Raw genomic sequence first — 18,343 nt, forward strand, 5'->3', positions numbered from 1 at the left:
CACTAATAATTACCCTTTTATTGAAGGGCAAAGGCTGTGAGTTCCAAAAAGAAAAGAAAAACAACAAAAAAACAGTCATAAAGGAATAAGGCACACCATTTTTATTGAATTTCAGTGGAATTTGGATACCTAATCCCTTTATAGTCCTTTGAGTATCCCAGCTAAGATCTTTGAAATGAGGTTTTTGTGCCATGTTGAACATTATGTGATTAGCCTCTTGCTTCTACAGCTTTTCTGCTACTAATGCATATAATGAAAAATGTACACATGAAAATCCATGTGTGAAATGTGTACACAAGTGAGGAAACAAAAATTACATTTACAAGAAATTTGTATGTTTTAAATATGCATGTCAGTAATGGGAGCTTATGAAAAATTTTCAGTAAGGAGGAAAAGAAGAAAAAGCATATTATGCTGCTGAAAATACACCTTCCACCTTCCATTAGTGCCTCATGGCATCCAGTATGCATTTCATGGGAGAATTTGGCCTTCATAGTTTTTACAGCATCTTTGCAACTTTATTTCTAATAAATGATTAAATTAAAAGAGAGAAAATAATCTTTAGCTTATAATTCGCCAGAAATATTACTTAGAGATAATATAACCGATGGCATATCTGTCTAGCTTCTTTCCACCTAATTCAGCATACAATGGCAAATGATTAAACTGCTTTTTATTCTGAAGGTGCAACAATGGAATTTTTCAGAACTAAAAATATAACTTTTCTCTTTAACTGGTGAAGTGGGAGCCCTATGGTCTAAAAGTCTTTTTTTCTCTACATCTGAACCATTTTTATAGTAGTTGCTCAGTGAAAAGTGTGTGTTCTAAAAAGCCATATATAACAAATAATCCTTAGAATTTGATAACATTTCATTTATTTGCATTTGCTATATGATTTAATACCTCAGGTCTTCTGGGTGAAAAACTCCATCTACCTTCTTTACTCTCTCTTTAGTTTTATGTCCATTCAATTTTGGCAACTCTGTTTTGTCTGTAAGCAAAGGTGCCTCTTGTAATGATGATTGTCGCAATGTGGATGTCTACACACTGGGAAGTGAAGTGAGACCACCTACCTCATTTCATATAGGCCACCAGAAGTCATTAGATGGTAATGACTTTCAGTCATTACTGACCTAGGTCAGATTTGAATGATGACCTGCAGGTGAAAGGTTCCATATCCCATTACCAATCCTCTGAGCCACCCAGTACCCCAAACTAAGATTTTTCTTAGCTTCCACAACAGAGGCGGCAGAGCTTTTATTGCACTGGTCCCTAAATGCAAGTTGTTTTCTGAGGTGTAAACTAGTGAATGTTCAGTCTTAAACTGCACAGTAGAAGTTAACTCCTTTCTCATGTTGTTATTAATCAAACTGCACATTCCAGATGACTGTGAAGATTCATTTCATACCAGATTAGCAAATTCACTGTTTGATCAACAGTTTAAGGATTACATTTTTCCCAAATAAATTTGTGATGTTCACTACAACTATAACAATCAGCAGAAATGAATATATCATTATTTTTCTCTGACTCAGTTGCAATTGCATTGGTTTCATTGGAGATTTGCTCGCAGTATAATGGAACTTTAAAACAGAGATTCCTTTACTTCTAGTTCTTGGTAAAATTATGTAATCCATAATTTTTGTTCTGACCTAATTCTGACCTCAAATTCACATATGCAGCTTCCATTGAAGTAGATAGGAGTTGTGCATGTGCATCCACTGCAATTGGCCCTGTGTTTTTTTGGCAGACACTTCCTATACATTGCAAATCATAACTCTGGATTTCTCATATCTGTACTGTACATGCACAGGGTAACAGTTATGATAGGTCACTATTTTTATCAATCTGTTTTGTTCTTCCTTAATCAGCCTACACAGCCTCAGGCACATCCCAAGCCAATCGATATGTGGGACTAAGCCCAAGAGACCCATCCTTCCTACACCAGCAACAGGTGGGCAAGTTTCACATAGGTGTAATGATATAAACAAGCTTTTGCAATTTTACCTTTCTACATGCTGCCACTGATATCTTGGATTAGAATGGGATCCTAACGGTTTCAGTATTTATTGTATGAAGACTAGATATGATACAAACAAAAGCAAAAGTTCTGTAGCCAACTTCAACATGACATAGGCCTTTGCTTCTTAGATTTGTGCCATCTTAAGGAACTTTTAACAATGCTTCCTTCAACTATTTTATTTTTGATGAACTTCTAGTAGAACCTATAATTAATATTAAAAATAAGAATAGAGTGTTCATGGGGCAAAACTGCAAACTGATTTCTAAATCAATAAAAAATAAGCAAAATTAAACTGTACAAATTATGATTCTAAAGCTATTTCATATTTTTCAGATGTTTGAGCTACATTTCTGCATTTTAGTTCCAGAAGATGAGTTATAAAACTAAATTCTCAATGCAACACATCATCATTCCTAGTTTAATAGATTTAAATTGGTTTGCCATTTTAGATGTGATAAAAACACGTTTTTGTTCTAGTTTCTTACATCATTTATGTCTCAAGTAGCATTTTAAATTTCACATCTCATTAATGCTGTAAATTTAATTCAAATGAAGTGTTTACCCAAACTGTGAAAATATACAGTCGAGATTAATGGTGGTTTATAAATAAATTAGCTGCAGTCAATAGCAAGGCCATGCAAATACAGAAATTGTGCATTGCTAGTAACTGCATAATAGAAATAAATGCAGACACTTTAGAACTTTAGTATATTTTATGATCTGTGTATATGCTGCTCCCAGCTTTTTAACAGCAGAGGAGTCTGAAATTAACAGCATGTAAAATGTTACAAGGAAAAAATTGAATATGGCAGGCAGAAAAGAGCTGTTAAGTAGTTCTCATTATTTATTGTACTGTATTTTTTCTCAGGCTTGTGTTCCTATCAACAGTTGGTACCCATGCCTGTTTTATTTTCAGCAAAACCTCTATGTTCTTTGTTTGTTGTGACATAGCTAAACTATGCTACATCTGGAACTCCCTATCCCTACCCACTCTGAGGCCAAGGTGGCAGTATGTATATATTAAAGGTCACCACATGCAGAGTTCAGAGAAAATCATAAAGATGATAGTTTATTCAAGATAGTTGATGTTTTGCCAGTTTTTTTTAAACCAGTGAGACCTAACTGAAAACATCTGTATGCAGTTATGAAAATACCAAATAACAATTAGTGGTTTTCACCAACTATTGGTTTTTCAGTAAATTTTCTGGTATGCTGCTTTTTTCACCTCTCTAAGATTGCTGTAATATGAAATGTGTTATAATTACTATAATATGTTCCTATTTGACAAATGTACAGTATGTGTTCATTCTATTTTTAAACATAGGCAAGATGTATAGGTTTAAAACTTGCTCTTTTTAAAACTACTGCATGGATATTGTGAACAAATTGGAGCGAGTCCAGCAAAGGGCAACAAAAATGGTGAGGGGGCTGGGAGACGTGACTTATGAGGAAAGACTGAGGGAACTGGGCTTATTTAGTCTAGAGAAGAGAAGACTGAGAGGGGATTTAATAGCAGCCTTCAACTACCTGAAGGGGGGTTTGAAAGAGGATGGAGCTAGACTGTTCTCAGTCATGGCAGATGACAGAACAAGGAGCAACGGTTTCAGGTTTCAGCAAGGGAAGTTTAGGTTAGATATTAGGAAGCATTTTCCCTCTAGAAGGGCAGTAAAACACTGGAACAGGTCACCCAGAAATGTGGTGGAAGCTCCATCCTTGGAGATTTTCAAAATCTGGCTTGACATAGTTTTGGCTGGGATGATCTAGTTGGGGATGGTACTGCTTTGAACAGGGGTTTGGACTAGCTGACCTCCAGAGGTCCCTTCCAACCCTAACTTTCTATGATTCTAAGTACTCTTGTTGTGAAATTTTAAATATTATGTCGTGAAAAATCTCTGTCATTCAGGTAGATTTGGTATTTACAGAAGAAACACAAATATATTTTATTTTAATTAATCACTAATCTTAAAGAGATCTCATTTTTCTTTAAATATGCTAAATTTTTTACTCTCAAGAACATTCAAAGAGTAACAGAAACAGTTACACATCCCTAGGAGGTACTGGAAGCCAACTTAATTTTCTTGTTGAGAAAGTTTATCATTTATATGTTGAGTAGGTGCTTTGTATATATGGGCGCAAAAGCAATGTGAATGTAATGTATCTTCTTTATATTTTTGTTTTTATAACATATTCGCAGGATAAATTTGGAGAATGTTGGCAGTACCATTAACATGTGGCCAGATGGTTAAAAAAAAAGGAGATCTTAAATATATAGCAAATTGAAGATTTTATGCTAACTTTCAGAACTGGTATATCTATTTTTATTCAGTGATGCCATGTAAATTAGCCATTCTACTTTCTAGAGTGTTTTAGAGTATGTATATTTTTGTTCATTTAACTACCGCACTTGCTGACATCCAAGAAGTACATAGTAAAAGCCATATAGTAAAGTGCAAAATTGTTTAATATGTTTGTCTCTGCCATGTAGTCTGTACTCAGTTTTAAATTACGTGAAGTGTGTGTTGGTATGGGGGTATGTATGTGTGTGTGCACATGCTCTTACATACATATACAGGAATTAATTAGGCACCGTTGAATGAACTAGAGGAAGAAAGTACTATAAAAACAAGCAAAGCTTTCTAGGAGTGGGATACTATGAATATATAAGTACAGCAAGTATAAATCAGATTTCTAGTTAATTAGTTGTTACCTTCATCCCCTTAAATTCTGAAATGATTTCAAAGATTACAATGCCATATATGTTTATTATTCAGAAACGAGAAAGAACAGAATTTTCTAAATGACTTTAGTAAAGTAAAGGTTATACTTGGTAAAGCAGAAATGAGATTGATTTACTATGTCCTTTCATTACTTTACAACAATTTAAAAGAGACCACTCTTCTTGTGGCAGGTTCTAAATGCATTTGGTTTAAAGCAGCCCATGATGAATGAAAAGGAAAATCAAGGGGTACATGAAATAAAGGCAATCAATCATTTTATATTAGCTGAGAGAAATTCTAAATTAGAAAGCCAATGGTTTTAGTTCCAGAGAGGTCTTTTAAACATTCACCATATACCCTGTAATATACATTGACCCTTTAAAAAATAAATATTGTCACAGGTACATTCTTTATTTCAATGGAGGGGGCTTTATAAACATTTATTCTCTCAGGCTATGGGAATTATTGACATGCATTGTTGAGTGCCTTTTTGTTGCTGATTTAAAAAAAAAAAAAAAAGAACCATAATGTAGCCCATATAAATTATAGTAACAATCATAAATTTAAGCTGCATGTATAGTTTCTGACTCTCACTTACAAACAGTCTTTTCACAAAATGACAGTTCAGTAAAACTTCCAATAAAACAATTTATAGCCCAAACTTGCTGGAATACTTGCATTTAGATGGGAAATATTAAATGTAATTTTGAAAGATAGCATATATATAGCACCTGTGGGAGCAATGCATTTACAGTTACTGATCTGAATTACTGTGGAAAATGTGCTATTACACATGTTACTTAGCATGCTACATTGATAGTTAAAAAGACAAGGCTATGATGAGGAGCTACAAGTTTATGCAGTCCATTTTCTTTTGAGATTACTGGTTGTTGGTGATATCTTGAAATTTGAGGTATTTCTGCACTGGAACATCCAAAGTAACAAAGCAGGCCTCCCACTAGGTACAGCTACAGTCATCTACATAAGTAAGTGTGTGTGTTTGTGTGTGTGCGCGCGCGCGTGCGTGCACACATGTAAAATATACTGAAGGCATCTATAAACATCCTACTGTTTTGTTGGAAAAAATAGTTTATTTCCAAGTCTTTTAAAATATCTGCTACAAATGGTTAATGACTACTTAATTCTTTAATATTCATTAGTCAGTATTCAAGAATTGTTAACTAGTAGTGATGGCTTCATGTTTTGGGGGATTTTGCTTAATCAAACATCTCTTTAGTCACAATTAAAAAATTATCTTAGAGATAGTATTTGGTTAAGGAGACTTTGTTCTTTACTATTCAAAGTTGTTGTGACTTTAAGAACTAATGAATTTTGTTTGGTGTGCTATGCTAAGCATTCATGCTAAGAAATTCTTTAATGAAGCACATAAGAGAAATGTTGAGTAGTCTTCACAGTTGTACAGTTGCACTTCTGCCTCTCTTCTTTCTCTCTCTTACCCTGTAGCTCATGCACATATTGCTTATATATGAGTTTTAGCAGACTTTGGATTTCTGCATCTAAATTTGCAGGGTGGGGGGCAGCAAAAATTGGAATAATGGGGTTAAATTCAGCCTTGCTATAAGCAGGCTTAACATCTTTGAGCTCAATAAAGTTGTGTCAAAGTTTAATTTTGTCTTCAGTTTTGGGATTGTATTATCATAATGCAGCAATCAATCATTTATAAAAGACTGCAGTTGCAAAAATTTGTGTTGATGGTCTCTAGGTCAGAGTTCTTATGGGTTTCTGACAACACTTTATACTCGGTTCTATGCTGTCATTTCACAGTATCTGATGAAAAGAACTTGGCTTCATGAAAGCTTCTGCTCTCTCTCTATATCTCTTATTTAGCTAATATATACAGGTGCATACCTGCCCTGCCTTCTAACATTTCCTTAGTCTGATTCATTTTATATTGTTATATTTGGATCATTCTTAAACTACATATCTTTAAATTATAGGAATTCTTAGTGTCTGATCAGTATTACTTCTGGGTTTATGGCAACAAATGGTTTCTTGCATAAAACAAAGAAAAAGAAAAGGTTGCTTTTGTGTTCATTACAGCAAAAAGGCAAAAAGGTTCACAGTTAATAAGCTTCCTACTGAAACTGCCTGTCTAAATAGTGAACTTACTCTCAGCCATAATGTTGCCATCCATACTTATTTAACTTTTAATACAGGTTTGAGCTTTTAGAAAGAGCAAGTAGGAAATCATTTTGATTCAAGCAAATAAAACCAAATGATTTTTAGCATTGAAGCTATAGGTTTGTGATACTAGTAGCCTTTAAAAATGTACAACCCTGTCATGCTAGTATATGCTAACTAATATTGGACCAATAACTGAGTAACTGTTGAACCTCTCAAATCCTTGCATCATTTAATACAACTGCATGGATTCCACTAGACCTTGAGCTTTATGGGTATGCTGTACATTGTACATAATTTTCATATATTTTTGACATGTATTAATGTCATGTATATATATTTTCCATGTATTAATTGTATACGATACGAAGAAACACTTTAGGCCTCTAATGTATTTTGAAACTACAAAGCTGAAAGCAGCTTTTTTATTCTTATTTAATTATTTCCTACACACAAGACTGCCCTTTTCTTCAGTAGGAAGTTGTTCTTTCCAGATGCATCCTTTATTACTGCATTATGCTTTTCCAAAATGGAAGTCTTTCCATATCATTTATCATGGAATTGTAAACTGAAATGACCACTGAAAGCAAAGTTTCTGGTTTTAAAATGTTTTGGATAGACACTGCTTTTGCTTTAGGCAAAAGACTGAGAGATGCATACAAGTGGACTCTTAAACATAGCTTCTCAGTAAAGTCAGGAAACAGGTTATCAACACTTAGGCTGTTCTTATTGTGTCTCTTATCATAATTGACAGTTTGACGTAAAACTTGGTCATGTGACTGCCAGGGAGGTATGTAAATGGATAAGAGGTCACCTTTCACATATGCTTGCTGGAAAGGAAACACATTTAAAGGAAGTTTCAGTCAAAACAATGACAGTATGCAAATGTTTAGCTTTATGGGCATTTCTCAAATAACAAAAGTCATAGCATGGTCTCCTATTACTCACTCCCTTTTCCAAATGTATATTTACCTTTACTAGTAATCAAAGAGACATGAAATGAAGATTATTCTCAGCTAGCAACTCTGGTAAAATTTGAACATATAAAGCCAACTAAAATATTAACCCTTAGCATTATTTAAAATACTAGACAGTAGGCTGGTAGCTGTGACAATGGACATTGCATAGCTAAACTGCAAGGCAGTTGTGCTCCTAAGGTGTCCAACTTAAATTGAAGAGATAATTATAAAAATAGCAAGCTTTTAGCACTAATAGATTTCAAAACATATAAGGAGGTTGATATCATTTTCATCCTTTTATGAATGGGAAAACAGAAGCACGAAGAAGAAAAATTATGATTTGCCCATAGTTACCCAGCAGACCTGTGGCAGAGGTAATTGAACTCAGATCTCCTGAAATGCAGTCCATCCCTCTGTCCAGTTCAGTGGCCTGTGGCCCCTTTGCACTGGCATAATGGGACTGCCAAGCAGTTGCGTGGTCTACTTGAGGAATACCCCTAGTGCAGCAAGTCCTCTCTGTAGGTTCTGTGCCTCTTCCTAGGGAGCAGTTGCAAAGCCTCAAAGGCCATTAGTAGGTAGGCACATTAAGGCTGTCCTACTCTGATTTGGGCACACGTGGTTCCTGGCAACCTAGAATTTGGCCCAGTGAAAGGACTTCTTTTTCTCCTGAGGATAATTTGCCTTATCCCTACTGTTTGTGATGTTGGGAGATGGTTTTGTGTGGCATAAAGGCTTTATTTTCAGAGAATTTGTAGGGAATGCTTTGCTCACAGTGGTAAAGACTCATATGTGTCATCCTAAATGATTGCTGATATAGTCTTTCTCCTGTGTCTCATGATCATATTTCCATGTCTGGATCATACTTTAACAAGAAAAACCTGTCATAGCAATATTTTGGAAAGCTTGTAAACATTTGGTTGGGACTGTTTCTTCAGTTCATTTGCCTGAAAACCCAAATACTTTAGTTACTATGAATCTAGTGTAGACATAGAAAAATATTCAAGCTGATGGGTCAAATCTTTAGCTAGGATAGGGTTGCTTTGTGCAACCTCAGCCACACAAAGCAACGTAAGATGTGTTCTAATGGAGCATCTGACAAGCAAAAATCCTCAGTTGGCATATGCATGTAGTTTTCTGATGCTCCCCCTTCTCCATAGAGAGGCTTTTTAAGATGTCACACCAGAGGTGAGAATGTACAGGGTGCAGGTGCTGAGCTTTGATTCCCCACTTAACACGGTGGCATTTGTGTCTGGGTCTAAATTGCACTGGGGACTGTTGGCACCATCAAAAGAATCTAGTTAAAATATTAACTTCCAGTGTGCCAGGTCTTTTCAAAGATTTAAATAAGTATTGTGTTCCCCATTACAAAAGCTGGGAATCTTCTATTTGCAATGATTTAAAGTTCCCAGATAAGATTCTGGAGTGATTCTATTGGAAGCACAGTACAGAACACACAGCCCAAGGGAGAAAAGAATATAAAATAGCATTACAATTAATCTCTTTTGCAACGTCTTCATTCTGGCCCCTCCAGTGTCAATTTAAAAAGCCCGGGGGGGGGGATCCAGTGAGCTTCAGCACATCTCAGAATCTCCAGAGCAGCAGAAGTATGTCCTTGCCCAGAATGTCCCTTTACTATTGGTATATATCTTGGGCTTGCAGAGGGGTCCTTAAGGGCAGCCTTACAGCATTTCCTATGGTGTAGGAATCTTTCCCCACAAAGAACTTGTGCCTTGAAGACCTCTTTACACTTTTACTTCTTCACCCAGCATGAAGGAGCTAAGCTATTTTAAAGTTTGTATGCATGAAAATTACCAAATTTGAGAGTGATACCCTGGCACATGTTACACTTAAGATACCATGTAATCACATATTAAGTAGTTACCCAGCCACACGTTAATGCAGTTAATGATGCGATAAAACAAGGAATAAATCATAAGCTATTACACAAAATATGTATAATAACTTTGTGGCTGGTTCCCATCACTCCATTAATTGAATGTGAGACCAGGCTAGGATTTCTAGCTGGGCTGCCAGCCATGGAAGCTCAGAATATGCCTCTGTGCTTGGGAACCTGGATCAGCTGATGACACTCCCAACCATGGCAGCTTATTTGCCAGTGCAGAGGGAGGATCAGCATTGCGATCAGGATTCCAGGCTCCCCTGCACTGGCAATAAGGTGTGATGGGATCTGATGCTTGATCCCACAATAGTGCTTCCTGCCATGTGCATGGCAATGGCAGAAAGTTCGATTGTGGGGATCGTGCATCATATCCCATTACGCCTTTAATTGCATGTCTGCCAAGGGCCTGTGTGTCTTTGTGGCAAAGCACTAAATAGTGGCCAAACTGTTCTCTAACAGGTCTTTTTGAAGAGGAAATACCACTGAGAAACACAACCACGTTTCTGGTAGGCTGACCTTGAAAACAGAGTTTCAGCCCTTTGAAGCTGCTCAGGAGATTAGAACATTAGACATAAGGCCTAGAAAAGCCATTTAATATACGCAGTCCTAGACTGTGTGATAGAATTATGGATCACGTTTCTTCAGTCTATCACAGGTGTCTCACTTCCACATATTTCATGTTTATGCATAGGGAACCATGTAAATGACACTCTACTAATTTATATCAATGGAGGATTTGGTTCAGTATGCACCTTTATATACGTGCATATATAAATGTGTTTAGAGCTTATAGAAAAATGTTGCTATATTATAGTTACAATAGGTATAAGTGCATATGTGTGTGGGTGTGTATTGTATAAAGAGTGTTAATATTAACAAATTAGTTTGGAATAGTTCTTTCAGTATGTGTGTAACTATACATTTAGGATCTTAGTTGTTCATATTAAAAATTCTTCTGAACACAGTAGGAGGAAAATTACTATTTATGTACAGTAGCTGATTTATTAAACTGTAATGTATCAGCCACTTACTGGTTTCCCAAATACAAAAAACAATCAGCTTCTATTGCAGACTAATTGCTTGCCAGATTTTTTAGTTAGACAAGTACATAAAATCATCCAGTAACAATAAGTTTTGGTTTTGGCATTCTTTTGTTTATAACCAGCCAAAGATTTTTGTTTGTTTGTTGATTTTTTAAATGTTGTAATTGTTTCCATATTTAAAACTTGACATCGTTGTTCAGCTGAAAGTGAAATTTTATAACCAAGTATAAGCCCTCAAAATATGCTTTTTTAATGAAAAATGCTGACACATTCTTAAGGATTGCAGCAGAAATAGAACCACTAGACTACTGACTAGAGTAATGACATATATTTTACATATAGAATAAAAATACTGCTATGGAATGCTGCCTGTTGCATAAAAATACGGCTTATGGTACAGCTTCATGCAGTGATTTAAAAAAGATGCACACGCATTCTTCTACATTTTGAGCATACTTAACACATTCTTTACAGTTGCACTCTAGCAAGCTTTTTTGACTGAATGTTTCCTTTTCTGGTTAATTTCATGTAGTTTAGTCATGCTTTTAATGGCCTTTAAAAAGGTCTCTTAGAGTTCTTTAGATAACAAACAAGAAGCAACCCTTATGAAAACATCAGAGACTAACATTTCCATTTCTCAAACCTCAACAGCAGGAAGCTTATGAGTGTAACAGTCAGACGGGGTCAAGATAGCAATATTGTCTTGTCCTTAGCATATGTATTTGTCAGGAAGGGACTGTAATTAATTGTGCTACTGTGAAAGTAATTTCTTTTAGTTTGTTTACCATAGCCTGAAGCATTTGGAGGCACTTTAAATTTGCATGAGGAAAACAAAGTGCATTTTATGGAATTCATCTCAGTGATTAAAATATCTTTAATTCAAAGTGCTATATCATAGAAGATGTATAGTAATTTACATACAGCATGACTATACAGAGGTTAGAACTATGCTTTTTTATGCTTTCTTCACAAGGCAGATATGTTTATGTTCTTTAACATAAAAATAAGCAGTATATCTTTTCAATAAATCTGCTAGCACTGTAGGGCAGCTGTTAAACAAACAGAGCTGTATAGGGTTACATGGACAAACTGTGAAGGGCAGAATTGATGATTTGGGGATCTGGGAAGAATTTGTTTCAGCTTACATTTAGTGCATTCCTCACTATATGTAAATATGACCCATTTAAATGTAATAAGGTATTTTAAATACTATTTTTGAGTCTAGAACAAGATTAGATTATTTTATCACCTCTTGCTAAATAATACCACTTTCAGTAACACTAAATTAATAAATCTCAGTTACAAAATACCTTTACCCTTCTAAAATAGTAAGATAAGGACACATATTTTGGGTAATTTGGGGAAATAGTCTATAAATTGCATGTCTTCTATGTTTCACCAAATGCATGCTTCATTATATTGATTATATTTGACCTTTCCTTAGTACAGATTACTTAGTATATTGCATATACAATACAGCATTTTGATTTTCTTTCTTAAAATATTTCACTATTGAACATTAACATTTTTCTTTTATTCCAGCTCAATTTTAATCTAATAATGGCTAATTGTTATGTGCTAAACACTAGTTACTCTTTTATGCTTTATTAATAGGGGAGCATATCAAAGTATCATTTTTTAATTTAAAGAAACTGTAGAAATTTTACTTTTCAGAATAAGCTTTTTTAAGTTACTTCTTGGGAAAGTAAGGCTTTTTGCCATGTACAATACTAGTTTGCATGTATTCATTTAAATACTAAAAACTGTAGTACTGCTCGATCCATATCTGACTGCTAGGTTTCAATTGACAGCTGAGGATTTGTGACTGGACCATGAATCAAAACGGCAGGCATTTATACCCCAGTGCCAGTGAGGATACATTGGGAATTACTTGGCAAAGGTAACATTTTAATTATTTCCAACCCTACACTACATCTAAAAAAGTTACATTAAGCTGCAGTATCTGTTTTAGTAGGCCTTTAGGAGAATATATGTCAACATTTAAACAAAACCTATCTGTGTAACATTTCTTGAACACACATTTACATTATTGTTAATATAGATTTAACTTTTAAATATATTATAGTTAAACACCTGGAATGCCAAATGTTCGCTGTCGAGTGCAAAGCATTTGTAACTTGAAAGCACTGCAGATTTTAGGACTTTAAAACCCAAAATGTGATTTGCAGAAGTCATTTAACTTTTGGGCTTACGAGTTTATATGCAAAATTTGGTGTGATTAATAATATAGATGAGTAATGTAGTAAACTTCTGATATGATGGTGTTTTGGTGAATAATTACACTGTTTATAGAAACAGATCTAATTAATCGTTTGGGAACAGATGGCATAGATTTATATCACTAACATTTTCACAAAGGTAAGATATAAACTATCTTGTCTATGAGCTAAAATAATAAAATACAAAATAATTAGACGTCAGTAGTCAGGAAAAGCAGTTTTTTTGTATGCAAGAGATGTAAGTTTTCACTTCAGTAATTGATTATACATATATGCATATTTTATTATGCATCGATTATATGTATAAGTGGTTATGATAGCAGTTGGGGTGTGGATGTATAAATAAGTAAAAGATAATAAACAGTACCATTGTGAAATATACCTGTTTTTCAGTGCTTCATCTGCAGCATTCTTTTTAACATACTTAACTGGAGGGTGTTATATACACGATGGAAAGGCTATCAATTTTGGCTCTGAGAAGTGAAGCAATCTTTTCACTCCCCTTCAAAATTATTTTTATGTACCACTTGGATATGCATGTTTAAGAATATGATGCTGTATCATTACAGTCACATTCTAAAGAGTATATGTAAGTGTATATGTGTGAAAGTGTGTATGTGTATACAGACTTGCTATACAATATCCTGTGATATATAGTGCCGTACTGTTGATTGCTAAAAGAGGTTATATTTTTAGTATCAACTTTGAAATGTGATATTTGAAAGATGAGTATCCAAATTTTAAGCTACTTAACTACCTAGGTTTACCAAGACCTGCAAGTAATGACTGCACTTTCTGTACTTTTCTCTTAAGAATTTTGGAAATCTGGAAGAATTCTGAAAGCCTGTTTGAAGTGTGAGGTGGCCAAATGAGTAGTTTTCCCCTACTTTGGATGATATGGCACAATAGGAAATTAGCTCCTTGAGGACTGTGCTTCACGCTATTAATCATCATAAAAAAAACTGGCACAGTTTTCAATCCTTACTTATATACCATTAAGAGTGAATCCAAACTGAGTTTATGTAGCACAGGCAGTAATTTACTCTCCCACCATAGAGAGTGTATCTGTCTCAGTGCATTCACAGGAAGCTGTAACTTCACCAACTGCCAGTGCCTGCCCAGAGAGTAGGCTAAAACCTCAGATGGTGTAAATCAGTATACCTATATTGACCGATGCCAGTTTACGTTAGTTGAGTTTGTGGTCCTGTGTTTTTTAGATTTTGGTTTTCAAATACCAGCATGCATGCTTCTTGGTTGCAAATGGCTGAAAGAAAGGAAAGGAAGAAAAAGGCATGTTCTCATATAAATGCAGGTTATTTTCAAAATATAGCCTTTGTGAAATACAGACGTTCTTCAAACATGTGGGAAGAGGAGCACATAAAAGCATCAATGGGAGCTATTTAAACTAATAGGCAGTTCTCTTGATATGAGTATTTATAACACTCAAAAGAAAGAACTTTGTGCAATAAATCCTTTCTTCATTATTGGTAAAACAATATTTCCTTGTTACAAAATCAAACTGAAAATTTTACTGCCATAAACTTGTTTGATCAGCATTTTTCTCCAAATCTCCGGCACTCATTTTGACAGTAATCAGAGTGACCTTTCATAGAAGGGGTTCACCATTGTTGTAGACAGCACTAATGTATGACAGTGCATTGGTTTATGAGAAGTTGTGTTGAATGTTTTTATTTACCAAGGTCAAAGAGTTGGCAGTGCTTGAAAATGACCTACTTGGTATATGTATGGATCATGTAATGGAAGCAACCAAACAAAGCTTCTTTGCGCTGCACTGTCAGTGACCTCCACCCTAACTTGAGCAGGTCCATCCTCTAATAGAGTGAGAGATGATGTGGTCCCTATGCTAGTCCTTTTTGTGTCCTTCATCTTATCACTGGGTGCCTATCATGCCAAACAATATGAAATGATATATGGGGTTTTAAAACCAGCTGTAGGTGTGTTTAAATTTGTGGTCCCAGAAAGAAAGGAGCAGTAATACATATTTAAGAACAAGCTGACATTTAAAATCAGTAGAAAGTGAATGTGAATTATACAAACTTAGGAACTTAAGTCATCAGTACATTTTTTTTCCAAAAGCAGAGTAGTGTGTAGATAGTTGCATACAAACTTAGAGGAATACTTTTGATGGTTAAAATAAACATACTAGTGTGACTGAAGGAGAAGTTTACATTAAACATCTGTTCAGCACTTTCAAAAATGAGCTAAAACAGGTTTTTAGTAACGTGTGTGGGAGTTATTTTATTTTGCTCCTGACACCGTGATTCCCTGGAAGTAACTACATTTTTAAAAATTAATTTATTGTGGACTTTTGAGGGGCTGTTTGTAACTAGGCAAGACATTTAAGCACATGCTTAAAATTAAGTATATGCACAATCCAGTGGTTCATACAAAGCACATATATAAGTACCTCATTCAATCAGGACCCTGCAGTTTTGGGGCGTGGGGATCATGACCACATGATGAGGGTAATGAGAATAGTTAGAATTTATTCAAGCAAACTTTATTTATATCTACCATTTTGTTCAGATAACTAGATTTTCCAGCAACATTCAAAAGTGTAAGGATTAGTTAGGATCAGGTTGGAAAAGACAGTTTCAGGCACTGCACAGTAAGCAAAAAATGCATGCAAATAAAACTTAAGCACTGAGTGAGAGAGAAAGGGACTCATTGGGTTGAGGACCAACTTCTGCAGTCCTTAATTACTCACGTGGGTTGTTACAGTGACCAATAGGACTTCTTACAAAGGGATTCAGGGTTGGGCCCTTGTATACTAAATCTGAATATTTTTGAGTAAATCTTTCACAGACAATAAAACAAACTGCTAGCAGCAAAATGTACATTTTAACACAGCTGTTGTTAATTTTCCTTACATTCTCAATTACTGTTATTTATTTATTTTTAAAAAATAAAAACCTTACAGTGTTGCTTTTAAGGGTTAACTGTTACTTTAATGTTTTCAACATTACATTTACACTACCCAGGCAAATGCACTAGGTTAGCATTTCCTGCTTTCAGTTTGTTATCTTGACACATAAGTACAGTACAACAGCTGGTTTGTTCCTGGAGCTCCTAAGGGGAGCTTTATTCTCAGAGTGCTGAATTTCCTTTTCAGCTTTAGCTGTAGGGGTATTCAAAATGTTCAACTTTTTAAGCAGCACTCTTTGCCCCTAGCACCACTCTGGGGCTATGATGATAATGCTGATAAGGCAGTCGAAGGTAATAAGCTCCAGTTTGCGGGAAAGTCAGAGGGAGTGTGGAAATTGCTTAGAATCTTTTCCATATCATAGTCCTTTGTGTATATTAGAATCTAGTGAACATACTAACTCATAACAATTAAATTACATTGTGCCTATAGTTATTTGGTGCATTTAGAAAGTTAAACATTTATATAATACAGGCACTTGTTAGGCCAAGAATGGGTTTTTTTCCTCATGTTGCGTATTTGTTTTGGATAAAAGTACAAACTCTTAAGTTTTGCCATTAAGAAGAAAAGAAATGAGAAATGATCCTGGTGGAAAAAGCCTATTTGTGGCAGGAAAAAAAAATCAAGGATTTCTGGTCTTTATCAATTTAAATTGCTATTTTTGATAGTTTCCCCCAACTCTGTAATAAAGAAAGATGTGCAGAACATTACGTTTCCTTTCCATCTAGGCAAACATCTTCAGAACACTTCCTAAGAAATTAATTGTATTCCAGCCAGACTTGCATGCTGCCATCCCACAGGAAATGGGTCAGCAATCCATTAAGATGCCATTAGATAATCTAATTTGGAACTTAATCTCTAAATTAACCATGCTCCATACTTGAAGCATACTTGAGAGAAAGAAAAAAAGTTTATGTTTGAATCGATAGGGGAGCCGAAGCGTGAAGAAGGCTGTTTGTTTTTTCTGTAGCTGTGGTCACGTCTCAAGCCGTCTGGTAACCAGGAGAAACCAGACATGATGTAATTCCAGATTGAACTTGAACTTCAGGGACTTAGAATGGGGGAACAATGGACCATAGGAATCAATAATGTCCATTTTCCACATGATTATGTTTGGAGCTTTAACTTAACCTTTATGGGAGAAGCAGCAAGATCTGCAGTGTGACCAAAATGAGATGATCCAGAGACAAGAAGTTAGAGTAAAGAAAACAACGTTTTCAGTGATATTTTCTGAGCGGCACTGCAGATTCCATCAGGATTAGAAAAGTTCCCTCTCTGCAGTAAACCAGTTGCCTGTTCTGAGCGCTCTTTGTTCACTTAGGTAGGACAAACTTAATCTTACGTTTCCTGTCAGATGATTTTTGGCAGCACTGTTAGGGAAGGAGGAGCATGTTACAGAAAAATCCCCAGTGTAAATCTTACCTTTAACCCCTTGTTGACTTTGGAATGCTGCGTTTTTAACCATCTTCTAGTTGTTTTTTTTCTTTCAGCCATGAAGCTGCACTTTCTTTTTGCTTGCAAACATGGTGATTGAACAGACAAAGGAACTTCTAAGTGCACTTCTAAATGTTCTAACCCCTAACATTTAATAAATTAAATGCAGTAAAGTCATGGAAGAAGAAAGGAAACATAAAAACTCCTGTGATTAGTTTTGTAAAACATTTCTACAGAAAGTTTTGAAAAAGAGCGAGTTAGTATAGTTTGAGAGAACAGGAATAGCCAGTCTGGGAGGTGAAATGTAGTGCTTTCATTAACCTGTCTTATGCTGCCTTGCAAGCTTTGACATGGAATTTTCTTCGTTAGTTTGATGTTCACCATTTCAGTATGATGTTTTATTATTTATTTATTTGGCCTTATGAGTTTACCTGAAACCACAGAATCATTTTTCTTACATAATTGCACAGTCTCTAGGATCTCCAGCCTCCACTCTCCATACGCTGGCTCCCTAACAGCTGGCTATCCACCTGGTTGCTATCCCAGTGCATGGACCTTCCTACCCCTGCCCACTAACCTGGGCAGATTCCTGGACACACACTGGGTGCATATGAATGTCTTGGGCTGAAATACCTTTGCTGTGGACGCTCCTTGGTGTTGACAGATAGAGGATGCATGTCCTCAAGGGCGACTGGTGCCTCCCAAGTCTGGGGGGGGTACGAGATCACCAACCGACACTTCCAGCTTTGTGGCTGGCACATCCAGGGGGTGCATGGCCGATCTCAGGAGGTGCATGTACACCTGCATGCATCCCTTATGCATCGCCAGTGCATGTTCATTCCATACCCCTCCTTTACACCTTTTCCACCCTAGCACACACACCAGGTCCATGGAGAGGGCATATAAAAAAGAGAATCAGAACTCAGTTTCCCCCCTCTTTC

At 35.7% G+C, this 18,343-nt stretch overlaps 1 protein-coding gene across 11 annotated transcripts in view; it reads left to right on the forward strand.

The window, feature by feature from the left end:
* NFIB (nuclear factor I B) overlaps positions 1–18,343 on the forward strand; it is a 257,933-nt gene that overhangs the window by 223,660 nt on the left and 15,930 nt on the right. For 4 of the 11 annotated variants that reach the window (XM_014524710.1, XM_014524709.2, XM_025215534.1 and 1 more), the window contains one exon: positions 12,596–12,684. The exons of 1 other annotated variant lie outside the window; for it this stretch is intronic. In XM_014524710.1, the coding sequence (XP_014380196.1) occupies positions 12,596–12,684 (89 nt within the window). Of the gene's footprint in view, positions 1–1,871; positions 1,955–12,581; positions 12,685–18,343 lie in introns of those variants that run through there. 6 more of the 11 variants (XR_003096234.1, XM_025215529.1, XM_025215530.1 and 3 more) reach the window with 3 other exon arrangements.

The sequence above is a fragment of the Alligator sinensis genome, unplaced genomic scaffold (genome assembly GCF_000455745.1).
Source record: "Alligator sinensis unplaced genomic scaffold, ASM45574v1 scaffold185_1, whole genome shotgun sequence".
Classification (NCBI taxonomy): domain Eukaryota; kingdom Metazoa; phylum Chordata; order Crocodylia; family Alligatoridae; genus Alligator; species Alligator sinensis.